A 21,754-nucleotide genomic window follows, 5' to 3' on the forward strand; every position below is an offset into this window, starting at 1 on the left:
ATGAGGTGGACCCTACTAATATCTCCACTTTATCATGAAATCATTGAGGCTATTTCACTTGTCCAGAATCACACAACCCATCTATCTAATTCCAGAGCCCCCAACCCGAGACTTTATCTCCTCGTCCAGAGAATATCAGAGCTGTAAGGGGTCTTAGAGCCTTTCTAGTCTAACTACATTACTTTACAGGTGACAAAACCAAGACCCAGAGAGGGAAAGTTACTTATCTAAGATCATATAGTCACAAGTGACAGACACACAAGCCAAATGTCCAGACTTCCAGGCTAGTGGTCTTTTCATTATTTTAAGCTGCTGCCCAGCTTTCTGGTTATGACTCTGTCACTTTAATTCTCTGAGTCTTAGCTTCCTCATCAGCAAAATGTGGATAATTAATCATACCCCAGAGGGTTCCCGTGAAAGTTAAATGGGTAAGAGATGTGAGCAGCACTTTGTAAACTGTCAATATAAAATGCAAGGGACTATCATTATTCATGCTTGGTGAGGGTCCTTCCTTCATGATCCCACAGCTCTTTGTACTTCATTGGGTCACATTATGTTGCAATTAAGTTTATTTCAGTCTCTTTGAATAATTTTTAAGCTCCTGAAGAGCAGGGGCATCTTTAATATAAAGATCTAAGGGGAATTCCCTGGCAGTCCAGTGGTTAGGACTCTGTGCATTTACTGCCAAGGGCTTGGGTTCGATCCCTGGTCGGGGAACTAAGATCCCACAAGCCACGTGGCATGGCGAAAAAAAAAAAAAAGATCTGGCATAGAGGAAATGCTCAATAAATATGCGTTAAGTTGCTCAGAAGGATCACAGGTGCTGATTCAGGTGTCTCTTGAGCATTTATTGCACACCAGGCTCTGTGCTTTAAGCACTTTCATGTCTAATATTACATTAGGAGCTGTCTATATTTTAAAGAGCATGCTTATTTCCCCAAAGACCTCAAGGGAGGCTAGAATAGCCAGAGAAGACTTCATGGAGGGAGGAGTGGGCACAAAGGAAAGAGCACTGAACCCACAGGTAGAAAACTAAGTCTTGAATTTCCACTCTACCAAACTTAGCTGTGTAACCATGTGATTTCCCCCCCACACACACACGGATGCCCCGGAGCCTCATTTGTACCCAGAACACTTTTAGAAAACCAGGAGGTACCTAATGAACCTGAGTAGGATGAGGTGTGGGGAGCAACAACCAAGAAATCAAACTGAGAGTAGAGGACTTCCCTGGTGGTGCAGTGGTTAAGAATCCGCCTGCCAATGCAGGGGACACAGGTTCAAGCCCTGGTCTGGGAAGATTCCACATGCCGTGAAGCAACTAAGCCCATGTGCCACAACTACTGAGCCTGTGCTCTAGAGCCTGCGAGCCACAACTACTGAGCCCATGTGCCACAACTAGTGAAGCCCGTGCGCCTAGGACCAGCGGTCGGCAACGAAAGAAGCCACCACAGTGAGAAGCCCGAGCACCGCAAGGAAGAGTAGCCCCCGCTCACCGCAACTAGAGAAAGCCCGTGGGCAGCAACGAAGACCCAGTGCAGCCAATAATTAATTAATTAATTTTAAAAACAAACAAACAAACTGAGAGTAGGTGGGCCGCTGTGCAGACTGAGCCCTCAGAAGAGTCACTCAGACAGCCTCCATTTCTCTTCTCCTCGGGAAACAATTTTCCAGAGTGGATTTAAATGAGACTTTAAATGTTCAAGCCAATTCGTAATTCTCCTCTTTACTAAACATGAAAATGAGATTTATAACAGTAGCCAGGAGAAAGAAGATGGAAAATCACTCCAGAGGACACTCAATGGATTCTATTTATAGGACAGAAGCTTTCTCAGACAAAAAACCATTGCCTAGAGCTCCTCCTTCCCTCCTAATAATTATTTGGCTCTTATAGCAGCCCTGTCTAATGAACGTGGCAAATGATGACTATTATCTCCATCTAATATCAAGGCTAAGAGAAATGAAAAGTCTTGCCTGAATTATGCAGCCAGCAAGTCACAGTTCTAGGTCTGTCTGCTCAGTTCTCTATTGTAGCAAGCAGCTCCAGGGGAGAGCAGTATTTGGGGGTTACATAGTGCTTTCCCCTGTTTCGAGTGCAGAGTGTTAAATTCAAAAAATCCTAGGGTTGGGGAAAGTAGTATGGTCCGGGGTAATGAACACAGTCCTGGAGTCAGACCTAGAATCAGGTCTCAGCCCCACCTCTTGCCAGCTGTGAATATAACCTTGGGCAAATTATTCAACTTCTCTGAGGCCCCCTGAAAAATTGGGAACATAATAGTAACCATCTCATGAAGTTATTAGGAAGATTAATGGGGATAATGTGTCTAAGAACTTTTAAATACCTGTTACTCAACAAAGACATTATTATTTTTGTGGAGACTTTATTCTTCACACTCTACTACTTCTCTTTATTCTAAGAAAGAGAAGTGAACTGGTAATCACAAATAAAAACAGTTGTATAAAAGTCAGAACTTTCCCAGTAAATTAGTATTTCTTTTTTTTTTTGACATCTTTATTGGAGTATAATTGCTTTACAATGGTGTGTTAGTTTCTGCTTTATAACAAAGTGAATCAGTTATACATATACATATGTTCCCATATCTCCTCCCTCTTGCAAGTATGTTCTTAAATTGTAGTAATTACCTTTACCCTATGCTTTGTCTCTGTAAAATTTTCCTGCAGTGAGCTGAAATTTACCATAATCCAGCCTATGTTTAGATTCAACCCATCTTTTTTCCATCCATCTATGGAGTTAAAGAAGAAAAAAAGCAACATATAAAAACGGTTTGTGTTTTTTAAGGACAATGAAATACAGCCAAGGCTGATCAAGTCTTATGGGAACAGTGACGGGATATCAAAAGGTAACTCCGAACTACTATATAGCACAGGGAACTATACTCAATATTTTCCAATAACCTATAAAGGAAAAGAATTTGAAAAAATATATATGTAGGTACAACTGAATCATTGTGCTGTACGCCTGAGACTAACACGACATTGTAAATCAACTATACTTCAATAAAATAAAATTAAAAGTAAAATAAAATATATTACTCCAGTATTCCTGAAATCCCCCTCACTATCTGATGCCTGAACCCCACCATTTATGCACTGCCATATGATCAGTGTTCCATTAATGCTCTAACCCACCCTCCCCTATGAAAGTGAAACCCTGAAAACCACTACAGGAATGTTTGTTTGAAAGGCATGAGACACTCTCATAAAAGTTGATGGAAAATACGGTTGGGGGCCTGAGCCCTTATATATATTTATGTTTAGTAAAATAAAATAATAAAATTAGCTTACCAGGTAAAGAGATTAGCAATATCATTTTATACTTCTTGAATTAGTAATGATGATATTGAACAATCAATTTCCATTTACCCTTTTTTATTGCTTAAACTTTTTAGACTCTCCTCTGCAGTTTCAAGGAGAGGGTGATAAATTTGTTTTGCTTTGGCATAGATGGCATATAGACAAAGAGGCATTCTTTTTGGGACCTGGCACTCCATCCAAACATTCAGTGCCTCTCTGATTTTATGCCTCAGAGTTGCTGACTCCCACTTCCTGGACCCACCACAGTCCCAGAGTCATGGGGCAATTTGGCAGCTTGAGATGGAAGAGGCCTTGAGGGTAGCCTTTATTTTGTCTCCTCCCTGCAGCTGCATTTCTCTTTCTCAAATCCAACTACCCAATATCTAGGGTTATTGCCTTAGCTCTGCCCATGAAAACCCCATATCAACATACCTCTAATAACGCCACCCTGAGTTGGCTCTGTTGACTCCTATTACTCAAGTCTAACAACCAACAACCTCCCTTCCTGAGGCCCAGGGGCTTGCTTTCTCTTGTCTTCCCCTGTCACTCCCAAGATCTTCGTGTTACACAGGCCAGAACGTCTCAGTGATGACCTCACCCATCACTCCTGAGGGAGGGGCCCCAGGAGATTCTTCCTGCCTCAAGTTGCTGTGGCTTGAATGAAATGGATCCTGCTTCCCTGACCATAGTTGACGCAATGAAGGGTAAGAATTGATGTCAAAGTCAAAAGATTTGTTATTATGTGTTAGACCCTTGTGTGGCTCCCTGAAAATTTCCCCTCATTTACTCCCATGGATAATGCTTTAAGATAGATATTATTAGTTCCATTTTGCACCTAGTAAGTGGTTCACCTGAGATTTGAACCCAAATCTGTTTGATTTCAAATACTGCCTCTTCTCTGGAAGGAGAGGGGGATGCAGGGAAAAGTGTTATGAAGAGAAAAAGCTTGTGTAATCATAATAATAGCTACTGCTTAGCAACTACATGTCAGGCATTGCGCAGAGGACCTTACATGCATTATCTCATTGTAGTCCAATAATAGCTCTGTGACAAATGTCCTATTTTTTCCCGCATTCAAAAGATGAGGAGAGTGGAACTCTGAAACTTGTCCAAGAACAAAATTTGTAAGTTAGATGAGTAAAGCAGGCTTGGACCCAGGGCTCTGCAACATCAAAATCCGTGCTCTTGATCCCTATACTATACGGCTTCCCATGAAGTCATGTGTGTGAAAAGTCCTTTATAACCTAAAGAGTGTACAGCAAATGTAAGAATCAACCATAGTACTTTACAGTTTGTAAGTAATAAAGTTATTTGTGTATAGTTTGAGGAATGTCTGTCTTCCCCACCAGACTGAGAAGTTTCATAACTATTTTACTAACCCTTGTGTCCCAGTTTCTAGCACAGAGTAAATCACCAAAACATTTGCTGAATGACTGAATGGATGCATGGTCATGCCTTTTGCCTATGCCATAGATTCTCAGCCTTACAGATGGATTGACTCATTTATGAATCCACTTGACAAATGTTAATTGAGCCTGGCATGTATGTTGAAACAGTTTACAGCTTTCACCTTGAACTTATGGTAGGAGAGGTTAGAACAGAACTCACTAATCATTTTTTCTGGGTGAACAGTACTGATGCTAATCTAACTTGCCACAGTTTAAGATGTCCTCAAATAAGGAGCCTTTCTTGTTAGGAGAATAATGTCACCTGGTTAATAAAGTTCCATTTTAATGTTTTATACTTTTCCTCTTAACATCATAGCATCTTAACATCATAAAAAGCTCAAGCCAGAACGACCCTTCGTGGTCACTAACCTGACCTCCTTGTATTGTGTATAGAGAAAATGAAGCCAAGAGAAGGAAGCCACTTGCTCATGGACACAGCTGCCAGTTACAGAGCTGAGACTAGAGCTCAGTTCTACTGTACTCTGGTCCTGGGCTCATTACTCCTTCATTCACAAATATTTCTTGAGTATTCATTTTATGCCAGGCACCAGGGGCACAGACTTGAATCTGACCATGTCCCTCCAGGGACCTACGAGCTTCAGGGAGCTCAGAGTCTGAAAAGACAGGCAAGTAAACAATTACAATACAGTGTGGTAAGGGGAGTGATAGAGGGACACACAGGACAGTGAAATTCAGAAAAGCACTGACTGCCCTCCAGAGTCAGGGTAGATTTCAGAGAAGGCATGCCTGAAGAAGAACTGAAAAAGAAGAAAAGGTAGGAGTGAGTGTTCCAAACAGAATGCCTTGCATGTGGAAAGGCCCTGAGGCATGAAACAGCATGGTATTTCAAGGGAAATGCAAGCAGTACTGTATGGTTTTGCAGGGCAGAGGGGCCCGATCAAGGAGAGCTCTTATTAGTTGAGAGCAAGAGAGCAGTGTATTTACCGAGATTGGATGCTACCATCTTTTTTTCCTTGTTAAATCTTTCCTTCAAACTGTTCAAATATCTGTATGTCCCCAGAGATCCATCCAACAAAAAATAACAGGTGTTTGGGTGCTCCCACATCTAGCCGATAAATACACATAATCACAGCCACATCTGTAAAGATGCAGAACCAAGGAGGCCAACTAACAATGATTCTTCTGTCAAATGAATTCATTTCCAAAATGCACCTCCCAGGATGCCTGGCTTGTGGTGTAGTTCAAATCAGAAGACTGGGCTAGGGCCTCATCTCTTCCCCTAGCTTCAGCAGGATCTTTAGCCTCTCTGAGGCTCAGTTTATTCCTCTGTAGAAAGGTTTTACCTACCTCATCGTTTCTGGGAGGATTAAATGAAACAGCATGCAACACAGTGTCAGGCACATCGTAAGTGCTCAATAAGTATACTTGAAGCCGAATCTGTATATGTGTATATGTATACAAAGATACATAATATCAAAGGTAAAGAGAGAAATATTTGTAGCCTTGAAGGTAAAAGTTGTGCCTTCCCCAGCACCTAGTCCTGAGCCCGGAACGGAATAGGTCCTTTAGAAAATGCTTGCATAATCAGATAAAAATACATATCTGCTGCATTTATTCAACATCATCAGATTATATTTTGCAAAGGAGAATTTTCTAGATAAACTAAAGCTTACCTCTTCAGGTACCAACATTTTGTCTACCATTTTCAATGGAAAAGTTTTGTAGACATTATAGAAGACCCTGACCCATTATGTAGAGAATCCTAAACAAAGTTTTAAGTTTCTTGAAGACTCAAGCTCTGTACTAGGCTGTAATGTACAGCAGAAGTGTGAGTTTTTTTTGAAATTTTTCTGTCTCCGCTGTTGCCGTTCAGCTGTGAGCACTCACTTCTCCCTGAGGTCAGTGTGTTTGCCTCTAGCAATCTACCCAGCTCTTGTGAAACCGGTGGACCTACGTCCCGCTTACCTGCCTGCCAACTTACCTGTTCACTTCCTTTCCTTTCTTTCTGTCTACCAGTCTAACTGCATGTCTGCCACATAGACCATAGTCACTCAGATATTTATCAACTAGTAAAAAGCCTTATGGGGTGGTGAATAGCACTGGATAAGAATCTTGGGTCAATCACTTTTCTGAATCTGTGTTCTCATCTGTAAATACGGATTATATCTAAACTCTTTAAGGAAAGGAACACTGTGCACATAGTAGGTACTCAATAAAAATTTGTTGAATGATAGATTGGCATGAGGACCAAATTAATTAAGATAATAGTAATAATTATTATTAATTAATATCAGGATGATGATTAATAATAACTATTAAAATTATTTTTTTTGCTGTCATTGAATGGACACTGTAGTGGGTCCTCCGTTCATTTTTTAAGCTGTCATTTCTAATCAACTATACCCTAAGAAGCAGATAGCCAAGTTTGCTAAGAAAGTGAACATTAAACAAGAGGCCATATGTTTGAACTATGATAGAATTAAAGTCCTTCACTTACATTTTTGCAGGGAACCTATACTGTGCCAGTGTGAGTGCTAGACGCCAGGGTACAAACAAGACATAATCCCTCAAAGAGCTCAGGGTCTAAACAGAGAGACAGACAAATAAATCATCTGCTTTTCTTATTTTATTTTTCTTGGATTTTCAAAGTAAATAATTTATTGTAGAAGATGTAGAAAGCCCAGAGGAAGCAAATATGCAGTAAAAATATCCATCATCTACCTCCCAAGATGACCATTGTCAACATTTTGCTATATTTCCCTCCAGCCTTTTTTTTTTTTCTTTTCTGTATGTTAACAACGGCTCCTGCTCTCACCTCCACATCCCTGCAGCCTCTGGAGAGATCCTTGCCATCAGTTTGTACTTGAGACCTGGAAAGGCCAGCTGGATCAGGCCTCTTGGGTTTGGGCATCTGTCCAGGGTGATTCTTCCTCAGGCCCAGCATGTCCAAGTATCCACAATCCACAGATGGTCCCAATAGCTTATCAGTCATAAGCCTGAGCATCAGGCTGTTCCCCAGCCCTGCTGGGCTGTCCTCAGCAAGTCCGAGCCAGCTGGGCACAGAGGTCCTTTGTCTCAGAATGTCTCTTCAGCCAAGTTTTCATGGTCAAGTCTGAGAACTGACAGAATTAACATTCACATACACGCATGCGCACACACACACACACACACACACACACACACACACACACACACACACACACACACACACACCCCTTGTGACTTCTGCATCATTCAGTCCCTCATCTGAATTCCGGTTTCTTTCTGTCTGATTTTGTACTTTGACAATGGCCTTTGCTGTCACCATTAGCTCTCCCCCTCACACCTGTTTATGTCACTAATTCAATGATTCTCCAATTCAATCAACCACAATTCCTGCATATTTTAATGTGCCCTTTTTTTAATGCGAAGTCTGAGATTCCAAAAGCTCATGTCGTCCCTGAGGCCACTGGTATGATTACCTGCTGGCCACCTGACACTTGGCAGCTTGCATAAGTGGCCAGTGCATCCTTTATGGAGGTAAGAGACCTGGGTTCAACAAACATCGCTGCCGCTGACTCACTGCGTGACTTTGGGAAAACCACCTCTCCTCTCTAGGTCTCAGTTTTCCCATCTGTACAATGAGAGGGTTGAATTCTAAAAACCCTCTAGTTGCCAAGTTGCAATGTGGCCTGGAATAGTCTGAGAAAACAGCAGAAAGAAAGGAGCCTGACTCAAGCTCTGCCACAAACCCATAAATGGTCCTGCTATGTCATATCCTCTCTCTGGACCTCAGTTTTCCCATCTGTAAATGGGGAGAAGGAGGCCATTTGGGGCTAGATGAGCATTCAGAGCCCTTTCAGTTCTGACATTCAAAGAATCTAAGCTTTACCTTTCTTGGGGTTGCTAGGCACTACTTAAAATGTGAGCTAGAGAGCTTCCCTGGTGGCACAGTGGTTGAGAGTCCGCCTGCCGATGCAGGGGACACGGGTTCGTGCCCTGGTCCAGGAAGATCCCACATGCCATGAAGCGGCTGGGCCTGTGAGCCATGGCCGCTGAGCCTGCGCGTCCAGAGCCTGTTCTCCGCAACAGGGGAGGCCACAGCAGTGAGGGGCCCACGTACCGAAAAAAAAAAAAAAAAAAAGATGTGAGCTAGAAGACCTTCAAGTACCAGATTCATGGGAGGCAGTGGGGTGGGGAGAAGGAGTAATGTGAGAAAAATCAGCTTTGGTATCGCACAGTCCTGGGTTCAAATCCTGACTTTGCCATTTAAGAGCTGTGTGACCTCAGACAAATTACGCAGTGTTTCTGAGCTTCAGTTATACTGTTTGTAGACTGGAAAAATAATTACTTTACAGAGTGGAGGTGAGAACTGGAGCGTGTAAAGCATCATGCCTAGTGAGTAAAACTATGCTTAATAAAGGTTACCTAAGGCATCAAGTACAGTTTAGCTGTAAAAGCTAGAGTTCAAAAGGAGGAAATTCAGTTCCAGAAAGAAATGGAAAGACAGAACAGTTCTCTTCATTTTTAATAGTTTTTAATTAAAAGAGTAACACAGGTTCATTGTAGAAAATAAAGTAAAAAAAAAAAGTTATCTGAAATTCCATTATTTACCATTTACATTTTGGTGTATCTTCATCTATTCCTTTCCTCTATGCACAAATATATTTTACATAGTGACAATATATGCCTTATATGTAGTTTTGTACCTCTTAAAACTAAGCTTAGATCATAAACACTTCCCCATGACATTAAGAACTTGCCAAACCTTATATGGCTGTATCATACTTCACTTCATTGGGCCCCTGCTGATGGATATTTAGGTTTGTCTCTGAATGTTTCCAATTATTAATAACACACCCCATCTCCAGTGACCTTCCACCCATTCCAGTTTAGCCATCTGCCCCTACATTCACACCTTGGACCTTATCGTGACCAGAAACTGCTCCACCTCTGAAATCTCAAACCCAAACTCTCCCCTCCATGATTGTGGCTTTCTATCCTCCAACTCTCACGCTCTGTTACTCAAAGTACACCTGTTCTTTGATGCCCTCCATTTTTCTCCAGTCAACTGTCTCCTTCCTATCTAATTCTCACAGTCCTTCCTTCTTCCCTCCCTCCCTCTATCCTTCTTTCCACAGAATTTTACGAGCATTTTCTATGAGCCGGGCACTGTACCAAGTGCAGGGGTTGTAAAGTTGATAGAGATGTGGATCCATCACCTTGCTCACTCCTCTCGACCATTTGCCTTTCTGCTCACTCCTCCCCTGCCCATTTGCCTTTCTGCAAAAGCCCCACTGTGTCATCCAAACCTTCCACCTTCACTTTCCCTTTGCATCCCAAATTACCTACTTGAGCCCTACATGACTTCCTCTCTCAGCCGGGATCCTCCAAAACATAGGCCACGGCTGTCCAGTTCATTTCCCAGGCAGCCTTCCACCCCCACCACTCCTCTGGGTCGTGAAATGGTCTCTTAACTGCAAAATGCAATGAATGATTTCCAGTTTGCCTATTTGGCCTCCAAACCACTTTTGACACTAGCTGTGTAAACTTGGGAGGGTCACTCAACCTCTTTGAACCTCAGTTTCCTCATCAGTGAAAGAGAGATATCACCTTTCTGACAGAACTGTTGAGAGATTCAATAAAATAAGGTATAAAGAAAAAAATCCACTGGTACACAATAAGCATTCATCAAAGATTAAGTTCTGACTCATTGCATTTGGTTTCCTGGGTCCCTGACAACGAGGAAATGTTTGCCTTGGCTAGTATGAGCATTCTGATCTCTTGAAAGAGTCATTTCCCAGTGCAATTCATTCATTCATTCAAAAATAATTGAGTATCTGCTATGTGCTTGTTCTGCGGGCTACAGATACAGCAATGAACACAACAGAGAAGCACTGTGTTCTCAGGAAGTGAATCTAATAGCGAGGAGAAAAAGAAAGGCAATGAATAAACATGTAAACAAGAAATGCATCGAACAGTGAAAAGTATTCTGAAAAATTAAGCATGCAAAGGTTCATGAGGGAACTTTCAGGGGTGATGGAAATGTTCTATATATTACTTGTGGTGGTGGTCACACAGGTGTTTATATTTTTCAAAATTCAGTGAATGATATACTTCAAATGGGTGCATTTTATGTATATAAATTATATCTCAAAAAGGTTGATTTAAAAAAATTAAATCATACAAAGGGATAGATATGTATATGGGGGGATAATTTTTGATAGAGTGAACGAGAAAAGCCCCTCCGACATTTAAGGAGACATTTAAGCAGAAACCTGAATGATGAGAAGGAGTAAACCATGTGAAGATCTGAGAGAATATTCCAGGCAGAAATCACAGCAAGTTCAAAGGCCTTGAGATGGGACTGAGCCTGGAGTGTCTGAGAGACAGCAAGAAAGAACAGCCACTGTGGCTAGAATGTAATGAAGAAGCAGGAGATAAGATTGGAGAGACAGGCAGGGATCAGATCACGGAGGTCATGGTGAGAAGCCTGGATGTTATTTTAAATCTAATAGAAAGACAGTGGTGGGGGCTTCCCTGGTGGCGCAGTGGTTGAGAGTCCGCCTGCCGATGCAGGGGACACGGGTTCGTGCCCTGGTCCGGGAAGATCCCACATGCCGCAGAGCGGCTAGGCCCGTGAGCCATGGCCGCTGAGCCTGTGCGTCCGGAGCCTGTGCTCTGCAACGGGAGAGGCCACAACAGTGAGAGGCCCACGTACCGCAAAAAAAAAAAAAAAAAAAAAAAAAAAATGCAGGAAAGACAGTGGTGGTTTTTAAGTTCCAGAATGCTACACTCTGATTTATATTTCAAAAGGAGCAGTCTGAAATTTAGATGAGAAGAGACTATGGAGTAGCCGGAACAGAAGCAGAGAAGACACTCGAATTCCTGCAATAGTCCAGATGAGTGGTGATAATAGCTTGGACTAGCATGGGCAGCAATATGAGAGGTAAAAAAAAAAAATACCGTATTCAGAATATAATTTGAGGGTAGAGTCAATTGGACTTGTTGCTAGATTCGATGAGGGGAAAATAAATAAAAAAGGAATCAAAGATGACTCTTAAGGCTTTTGACCTAAACGACCAGGTGAATGGTTGGGGCACTTACTAAGATGGAGGAAACCAGGGGAAGAGCAAGTCTGGAGGAGGACACAAGAGTTTGCTTTAGACACGTTAAGTCTGAGATGCTCATGAATTTATGCACATCTGGTTTGTATACCAGCCTCATATGAGTTTGGAAGAACAAGCCAGCATCTAAATCTTCCCAGGTCTGAGTACCCTAATAGTATTTGGTTTCTGGGTCTTCTACTCTGAGGATAAGCCTCAGAACCCTGGTGACCCCACTACCCAACCCTCCGCAGTCATGAGTAGCATTAGCCCCTCAGCACATCTCTCTGATCTCTCTCCTTTCAGTATTATAATTACATTTTGGGTTGATTCCTTTAAAGTAGGCACTGAATATCAAAAATTAACGTCTCTAAGTCCTACTGTAGGAAGATTGCTTGGAACATGATTTTTCTTCATGGGATGTGATTTTTGGATGTGTGTGTGTGTGTGTGTGTGTGTGTGAGTGTGTGAAAGTTCAACTCAACCATTCAATTAATCCTTTTTTTAAAAATAAATTTATTTATTTTTGGCTGCGTTGGGTCTTTGTTGCTGTGTGCGGGCTTTCTCTAGTTGCGGTAGGCAGGGGCTACTCTTCGTTGTGGTGCGCGGGCTTCTCATTGCAGTGGCTTCTCTAGCTGTGGAACACAGGCTCTAGGTGCGTGGGCTTCAGTAGTTGTGGCATGTGGGCTTCAGTAGTTGTGGCTCGCGGGCTCTAGAGCGCAGGCTCAGTAGTTGTGGCGCAAGGCTTAGTTGCTCCGCGGCATGTGGGATCTTCTCGGCCCAGGGATCGAACCCGTGTCCCCTGCATTGGCAGGCGGATTCTTAACCACTGTGCCACCAGGGAAGCCCCAACCATTCAATAATCCTTTACCGGGCACCTGTCTAAGCCAGGCACTGACTTTGACACTGGAAACAGAGGAGAATCGGGTAAATGACAACCATAATGTGAGTAGGGCTGACACAAAGGAAGCATAGAAGTTGAGGGACTTAGCGGAGGCCAAGGCAAGGCTTCCTGGAGGAGGTGATATCAGGCAGAGCAGCCTTTTCTGCACATAAGGTGCTGGATTTTGTTCATGATCAACTGTCTTGGGGTTTGGGACTTAGAGCCCCTTTTTTTTGACTCCAAGAGTAGTTCAGAAATATTTTACAATAACACCCTTGGGAATTTCACTCTTGCCACACTGGGCAAGGAGGGTTCGGTCCTTGGGGAAGTGACTGCAGATCTGTGCATGTTCTCTGCCTTCTGACAGGAAGAATTGTGTTGTGGGTAAAGCCACCCCAGGCAGGTGGGGGTGGGCAGGTGGGGCAGGAGCTAACGGTCAGAAGCTTAGCCTCACAGGGTTCACTGCATAGGATAGCTGAGGTCAGTCGGGAAATGGGGGACCAGCAACCTACACTTGGAAGAGGCTTGTGCCTTGTCAAAAGGTTCCGCCACAGCCAGTCAGTGAAGCTGAGGGCTTCCTGCATCCCACCCTTCAGCCAAATCCTAAGCATCTCTCCTGTCCGCCCCTTCCCCTATCTCCCCACATACCCACTACCAACCCCCTCCCCAAAGCCTCTCCACTTTTCACCAAGAAGATTACCATAGCCTCCCAGATAGTTTTTTTATTTGCTTGTTTCTGGGGTGCTTTTGTCTCCAGTCTCAACTTTGGTCAGTTTCGCAGTACACTCTCCACATTTTTGTTGATATGTTCTTTCTAATACCCAGGCCAGATCTTGTTCTCCCCAGCTTGCCATCTTCACTAGCTTCCACTGCTTTCAGCGAAAGGCCAGGCTCCTTAGTCCCCTTGATCCAGCCCCTGCCTGTTCTCCAGCCTCCCCTCAACCACCCTCCCTTTCACAATTTCCAGTTTCCTGAAGATGCCACTGCTGACTGTGTCATAACTGGAACCTTTGTACATGCTGTTCTTCTTGCCTGGAACACACTTCTCTCCATCCCTGCCCCCCAGATAAATTCTTACTCATCCTTCAAAACCCTGCTTGGGTTTCACCTTCTCCCTGACACTTTCCTGTCCGGTCCCCTTGCCTGGGCTTATTCGTTCCTTCCTCGGCACCACCTCTGCAGCTTGTTCTCAACACAATGTTACTTGTATTGCATATTAGGGAATTGAATCTCAGAAAGGGGAAAGGGCTTATGCACACTTTCACGGTAGAATATAGACTCAAATCCAAGCAATCCTGATTCCTAGGCAAGTGCCCTATCCACTGCACTCTCAAACAACTAATCACATTTTACACACACACACGCACACACACACACACGCACACACACACACACACACACGAAGAGTATTTTGTGGGCTGAAACAGTACCATTGAACATCTGTCCTTAGGTAAATAAGCCCTAATTCTCTAATATTCCTGAGTCATTCCAGGGAGGAGGCTGGGCAATGAGATCTCCTACATCCTCTGAGCTCTGATATTTTATGAAACACAAAATTTTACTATCACAATTAGCACTCATATTTTCCCTCCAGAGTTCACTTCTGTTTTTTGGATGAAGGGAAGGGAACAAGCATTTATTGCATACCTACTACATACCAGGGGAGATGCTTTACATATCTTATCTCATTGAATTCTCATAACAATTTTTGCAAGATGCCTTTTGCTGTCCTCGTTTCATAGGCAAGGAAATTAAAATGTAGACAGGGTAAACTACTAGCCCAGGGTCACACAGCCAGAAAGGAAGGAGCAGAGATTTGAACTGTAGACGGCTGGGGCAGGTGATTGAGGAGGAGCAGGTAGGGTCCCGTCTACCTTCGCCCCCCATCCCCTCCCGCTCCGCCGAGCGTCTCACCCCCATCTTGGAACTCCTCGCGCAGGTAGGCCCGGCGCTGTGCTCGTGCCCCCAGCACGCAGGTGGCCAGCAGCAGTGGCCGCAGCGCCAGCCCCTTCATCTCGCGGAGCTCGGGGTCTCCATGCCCAGCCTCGGAAAGCCGCTAGCCTAGCCAGGTGCTCCGCTCTGCTGCTGCCTCTGCCCGGGCCCCAGGGCGATGGCTGAGTTCACCTACACCCCGCACCTGACTGTCTCTCATTTGCGGCCTTGGGGGTAATAATGACCGCAGCCAATGACTGGGGACCACGCGCTGAGAGTGCTGGAGGATGGAGGTGGGGGGAAGGCGACCAAGTGTTGAGGGAGCTACAGGGCAGGGTCCCTAGGGAGTGGGGGCATGGCAGGGCCAGCTCAGGCTGGCCTCTGGGGTCCCGCGAGCCTGCTCATTGGTGGTGCAACCTGTTTTGCATTGCTGTCACATGCTTCCTTCCATCATCCCTCTGTCCCTCCATCCTTCCATCCCTCTTTCCTTCTATCCCTGTATCCTTCCTTCCGTCTACCCATCCACCCACAGGGCCTATGCAGGACAATGACAGTGTGATGTCTGTCTAACAGAAACACCCACGGCCTGAGGGGGCCCAGAAGAGGCCTTAAATCAGCATGAGGTCTCAAGGAAGACTTCCTGAAGTGGGTGACAACAAAGGTTAGCCAGGCAGGAAGAAATGGGGAGAGAGGAGCAAAAGGAATACTGTGTGCAAAGGCCCAGAGGAGGGAAAGATTGGTAACTTAATATCACTTCTACAACGACCCAATACCATGCAATCGGTATCATTTCCCTTATTTGAGGCAAGTGAAGCTCAAAGAGGGAAAAAAGCACCAATATTAATTGATCACCATATTGCGTGCTAAGCACTATACCAAGAACTTGCCATGCATCATAGCATCTGATCCTCACATTAGCCTTACAAGGTCAGTGTTATCTTGTGAGACTTACTTTACGGACTCTGAGAGACAAAATGACTTGCCAAGGTCACACAGAGATGGAACAGGGGCTAGAACTCAAGCCTTCTCATTCCAGTGCCTTCACTGCACCTTCATTCAACTATTTATCTGTTCAATATCTATGTATTGACGTCCTACTGTGTGCCAGGCACAGGGCTAGGTACTGAAGATATACAGTGGAGAATAAGGCTGCCAAGTCTCCTGCTCTCGTGGGGCTGACTTCCTAGTGGGGTAGACAAAATCATTAAGGAAGCAAACAAATATATAATGATAGGCATTCAAAAAAGCAAAACAAGGTTATGACTTAGAGAGTTGGAGAGAGATGGGGGAAGGCTGATAGGCTGGGAGAAGAGAGGGAAGTCCTCTTCAGGACTGGTACTGGTTGAGATCTGAATGAGAAGCCATGTATTGATCTGGAGACAAGTGTTCCAGGCAGAGGCAACATCAAGGACAATGGCTCAGAGAACGGGAATAAGTTTGTCTTATTTGAACATTGGAAAGACAACCAATGTGGCTTGAGCAGAGTGAGCAAGGAGGACAATGTCAAGAGGTGAGAAATCAAGAGTTTTAAATGGGCCTGTAGGCCATGGGAAGAATTTATAACCGGTGCAGTGGGAAACCCTTGAAGGGAGTGACATTATTAGTTTTATATTTTAAAAAGATCACTTTGGTTTCTGTGTGCTAAGTAGAGGATGTCAATATATAACCAATTAAGGTTATTGAGTTCACAGTTAAAATATATTAATCTTGAGTTCACAGAAGAGGTCCTGGCTATAAGTATAAATTTGGGGTCATATAAGTGGTATTTTAGGCCACATAGCTAGATGAGATGGTTTAGAAGAGGGAGGGGAGATTGGCCAAGAATCATGCAAGTACCCCAGCCCGGGAGAACCCCAACCCTGAGAGGTGGGCAGAGAAAATGGAGGCAGCAAAGGAAACCAATGACTGGCTCCTAAAGAAAGGGTTTCAAAGAGCTTCCCTCAGAATTCTAGGTTTTTTACCCATTGGCAGGGCAGTCTTCTCTTTTTTTTTTTTTAGGATGCGTGAATCTTTTTATTTATTTATTTATTTTACATCTTTATTGGAGTATAATTGCTTTACAATGGTGTGTTAGTTTCTGCTTTATAACAAAGTGAATCGGTTATACATATACACATGTTCCCATATCTCTTCCCTCTTGCGTCTCCCTCCCTCCCACCCTCCCTATCCCACCCCTCTAGGTTGTCACAAAGCACCAAGCTGATCTCCCTGTGCTGTGCGGCTGCTTCCCACTAGCTATCTACCTTATGTTTGGTAGTGTATATATGTCCATGCCTCTCTCTTGCTTTGTCACGGCTTACCCTTCCCCCTCCCCATATCCTCAAGTCCATTCTCTAGTAGGTCTGTGTCTTTATTCCTGTCTTACCCCTAGGTTCTTCATGACATTTTTTTTCTTAAATTCCATATATATGTGTTAGCATACGGTATTTGTCTTTCTCTTTCTGACTTACTTCACTCTGTATGACAGACTCTAGGTCTATCCACCTCATTACAAATAGCTCAATTTTGTTTCTTTTTATGGCTGAGTAATATTCCATTGTATATATGTGCCACATCTTCTTTATCCATTCATCCGATGATGGACACTTAGGTTGTTTCTGTCTCCGGGCTATTGTAATTAGAGCAGGGCTGTCTTCTCTTAAAGGGAGTGCCAGAATTGCAATTCAACGAATATTTCCTGATCACCTGCTGTGGGCAGGATGCTGCACCAAAGGGGAGACAAAGGCAGAGAGGACCCAGTCCTTGGCCTCCAGGAATTCTTGAGCTCCCTGGAGAGATAGACCGTTAGGCAACTCACTTGGAATGTGGAAGCCTGAGTATGGTGCCCTAAGAAAGACAAGAATGGGAATTCCCTGGTGGTCCAGTGATTAGGACTTGGTGCTCTCACTGCCAGGGGCCTGGGTTCAATAACTGCTCAGGAAATTAAGGTCCCACAAGTCATGTGGGCACACACACACACAGACACACACACATACACAGACACACACGCGCACACACACACACACACACACACACACACACACACACACACATGAAAGACAAGAACAGCAGGAGCACAGGGGCACAGAGTCGTAAAGATGTGCCAGACAGCGTCCAATGGCTTTACTTGCATCATCTCCTGCAATCCTTGTAAAACAATAACTACTGTTATCTCCACTTTACAGAAGAAGGAACTGAGTCTTAAAGATGGTGGGTAACTTGCCCAACGATACACAGTTGACAGGTTGTAAAGCCTAGATACACAGCCAGGTCTGCCTCACTTTAGAGCTCAATGTTTAATCATTCTTTAAAATTTTTTAAATTGTCTGATCGGGCTGGAGCATAAGGTTCCTGGGAAGATGGAGGGTCCAGAGAACAAGACACAAGGAGATAAAGTGAAAAGGTGGGAAGGGCCAAATTCAAGGTCCAGGCCTTGAATGCCAGCAGGAGTTTGGATTTGGTTCTTCTGGCCAGGGTTTTCCAACCTCAACACTAGTGACATTTTGGGCCAGATAATTCTTTGCTGTGGGGCGTCTCTCCTTTGCATCATAGGATATTTAGCTGCATCCCTGGCTTTTACTCATTAGATACCGCTAGCACTCTCCACTCCCCCACAAATGTGGGAATTAAAAATATCTCCAGACATTGCCAAATGTCCCTCTGGGGGCTGTGTGCAAAACTGGTCTACAGTTGAGAATTGCTGCTCTAGGCACTGGTGGGATTCAGGGTTTTGAAAGGAAAGTGAGATGATAAGCATTAGGAGTGCTCCCTTAACACTAATAACCTCTACCTTTGTTATACTCAAAATGTGAGAAATTGTATTATGTTTCAATTCTGATAAACTGGAATCACCCGTACTATTTTGGTAACATTCCCACAGACTCTGTTCATTTTTTGTGAAACAAGTAGATTAAGTTAAACATGTGTTCCTCAGAGGCACTGTAGCTTCTTTGTTGCTATATTCTCGGTTCCTAACAGACTGAATGTTAAATGAATGGATGGATTTAAATTTTTTTATTATATACATAATTATATTTATCTTTAGGACATCATGCTGACATCAGAGATTTGTCAGAGGTCCAATATATAGTACAAGATAAGCATCTTTGTTTGCAAGGAAAGAAAAATTTGTGTTTTAATCTTTTGACTCCAAGATTCTACAAATTGATAAAATGCATAGGCTTCATTTACAGGTTTATTTTCCAGATGGGTAGGCCCACATGATTTTTGCAGCATTCACAGAGTTTTCTTCAATCTGTAAGAATTTACTGTTCATTGTTCACTGTATAAAGCTATTTGGGGTGACTTAATACAATTTAATTCAGCATTTATTGAGCTACCCCTAGGAACCAGGTACCAGGAGAGGAATGAAGGCACAGTTTCTACCCTCTAGATGCATCTAATCAAATGGGATGTCAGGCTTACCAGGGCCTGCCTGACTTTGTTCTGTCCGTTACCTGCAGTGTGACTTTTGGCCAGTCAGGGCCATATTATGACTTTTGTAGGCCCTAGGCACTTTTGCCCTCATGGGCCCCAACCTCCATTAAGAAAAAAAAGTATTTAAATATATGTGCATCACTGCATGGCATAAAGACAAATATAATTCAGGCTGGATTCATTATTATATATTCATTATTATTATATTCATTTTAAAATTCTGATTTAAAAAGAAATTAATGTTAAAACATTTTCTTGGGCCCTGAATACTATGTCTACTCTGCCTAAAGTATAAGTTGGCTCTGGGGCCAATTACTGACCTCACCTAGTTCTCATTTCCTTCTCTTTAAAATTCTAAATTTGAAGGGTCGTTATGAGGTTTACTTGAGATACTTAGAAGCTACATGAGGGCAGAAACCAAGTCTGATTTGTTCTCCATTGTATACCTAGAGCACTTGACAAAGAGTAAGCACTCAGTAATATGAATGTGAAATTATCCTCACAGTGCCAGAATACAGTGAACACTTGACAACTATCAGATTTCTTCCACCAGATGTCCTAGAGAACAGTTCAGAGCATACATAATAAATACCAGAAAGCTGGAATCTATGGTACAGACTCTGACGGTAACAGAAATTTGGGTCAGGAAGGATTGTGTGGCTCTGTCAGTTCACATGCTTTTTAATCTTATTTGTCAGTACATACATGCCCTGGGTCCACTTAATTACATTCATAACCCAATCTATCATTAGCTATATAGATAGGGGAGTGTTGAAAATCATTAATTTTCTACTCCCGTATGGTGCGTTTATGCACCATTAACTTGTTTGTGCAAGGAGTTGTACCAGTATTGCTGTGTATCTCCAAATCCTCTGCAGATTTAATTACAAAGCTATGGAGTGAATGCAAAAATTATGCATCAAGGCCCATGCTTTGGAAATCACTGTGTAGTCTTGGGAATTAGATAGGAGGTGAGATCTTTGTAATTAATATGCTTCCACTTAAGGGTTGGAACCCTGTGAACCTGTGAGAACTTTTTTCTGTCTAAAAACAGTGTGTCTGCAGTTCTGCAGGGCTAGCTGGAAGTTTAAACTCTAAACAATAGATATCAGAAGGAAAAGAACTTTGCAAACGGTATTCAGTCTGGCCCAGGTCTCCCTCTCTAGCCCCATCTCCCACCACGGGTTCACTGGTTTACCTCACCCTACCCCACCTGGAAGGATATGCCATTCCCCAAATGCACCATACATAGTCTCAAAACATTATGTCTTTACCTATACTGTTCTCTTTGCTTGGAATATTCTTCCCCTCTTCATTCTGGGAAACCCCAGAGAGAGTACCTATTCCTATTAGCTAATCTACTAGTGTTTGTTTCTCCTCCCTGAGTAAGAAAGCAAAGTTTTCATGTTGATAAGCTCAGCTCAAATGCTATTTCCTTTGGAAGCCTTCCTACCTTCCCTAGAAAGAAAGGAAAAAAAGGAACGCACTTGGGTGTTGGACACCAGTTATGTAGAAGTACTATGCTGGATTCTTTGCATTTATCATCTTATTTAATCCTCAGGGCAATTCTGTGTGGGAGGTATTCTTATTCTCAGTTCTCAGAATCTGAGGTCTAAAGGTTGAGTATCTTGGCCAAAGTCCCATGCTAGTAAAGGGTGGAGGTTGCACTGGAATTCAGTTCTGTCACTGTCTCTCTCAGGTAAATAGTTACATTACTGGAGCTTTCAAAGTCTTCCATCATACCCCTCCCCTAACACATCTCATTGTATGATTATTTATATACCATCATAATCTGTCTCCTTCACTAAACTCTTGAATGAGAGTTACTTCTCTCTGTATCCCGAATGTGTGGCACATTGACTGGCATACAGTGGGTACTCAAAACATGTTGATGGAATGAGGTGAATAATAACAAAGCACTTGGCAGTCTGCAAACCATTTTCAAATATATGACTTCATTTAATTATAAATAAGCATAAGATAAAGTCTCCGCCTTTGAAAGCTAGCAATATAAATGAGAAAAGCCATATGCAGGTGTAAAAGATAATGAACAAACAGTATTAGGAATAACAACATTGTATACCTATACAAAAAATGTCAACTGAGGCCAAGGAGAATAAGGACTAAGAAAAAGATTTTAGACTTGGAGAGAAAACCATCTTAGAGCTCCATTTGGGGGACATGGTAAGACATTTTTAATACCTTGTCTTATTTCATCTTCACAAAAACCCAGTGAAGTGATATTGCCCCTATTTCCCAGGAAGGGAACAAAGTTTCTTTGTTTGAGAGGTTAAGTGTTTTGCCCAAGATCACACAGCTGGTTTATAGCAGAGCCTGTTCTATCTCCCAGTCTCTAAAAGCTCTCCGTCTTTTCTTTTCTTTTCCTTTCTTTTCTTTCCTTTCCTTTCCTTTTCCTTTTTAATGATAGCTGGATTATTCTGTGCCAATATTTTAGGGGGTACTAATAATTTGTATGTTACTTTCACAGGTAACAAAAACATTTTAGCAGGGGTCTTCTGGCTAAACATTGTGGTGTAGTAGAATGTTTAGTTGTAGTAGTACGTTTCTTGGTTTGGGTTGGAATCCAAGTAACTTATTTAGGATGTGATGGCAGGAAACCTGGGTGGGAGTAGGGTAGTGAGACAGGGGAGCGAAGAAAGCCAAAAATATATACATTATCAAGCTAGTTACCATGGTAGCCCACTGGAGCTCAATTA

The 21,754-nt window shown here is 43.0% G+C and overlaps 1 protein-coding gene across 1 annotated transcript in view; it reads right to left on the minus strand.

Moving 5' to 3' along the window:
• The window catches only part of LOC112395837 (calreticulin-like), a 34,200-nt gene extending 19,497 nt beyond the window's left edge, over positions 1-14,703 (minus strand). The window contains 4 exon segments of the mRNA XM_024739249.1: positions 2,641-2,741; positions 5,242-5,374; positions 12,678-12,818; positions 14,604-14,703. Of these exon segments, the coding sequence (XP_024595017.1) occupies positions 2,641-2,741; positions 5,242-5,374; positions 12,678-12,818; positions 14,604-14,703 (475 nt within the window).
• Positions 14,704-21,754: the final 7,051 nt, after the last annotated feature.

The sequence above is a fragment of the Neophocaena asiaeorientalis genome, unplaced genomic scaffold, assembly GCF_003031525.2.
Source record: "Neophocaena asiaeorientalis asiaeorientalis breed wild unplaced genomic scaffold, Neophocaena_asiaeorientalis_V1.1 scaffold138, whole genome shotgun sequence".
In the NCBI taxonomy this organism is placed as follows: Eukaryota; Metazoa; Chordata; class Mammalia; order Artiodactyla; family Phocoenidae; genus Neophocaena; species Neophocaena asiaeorientalis.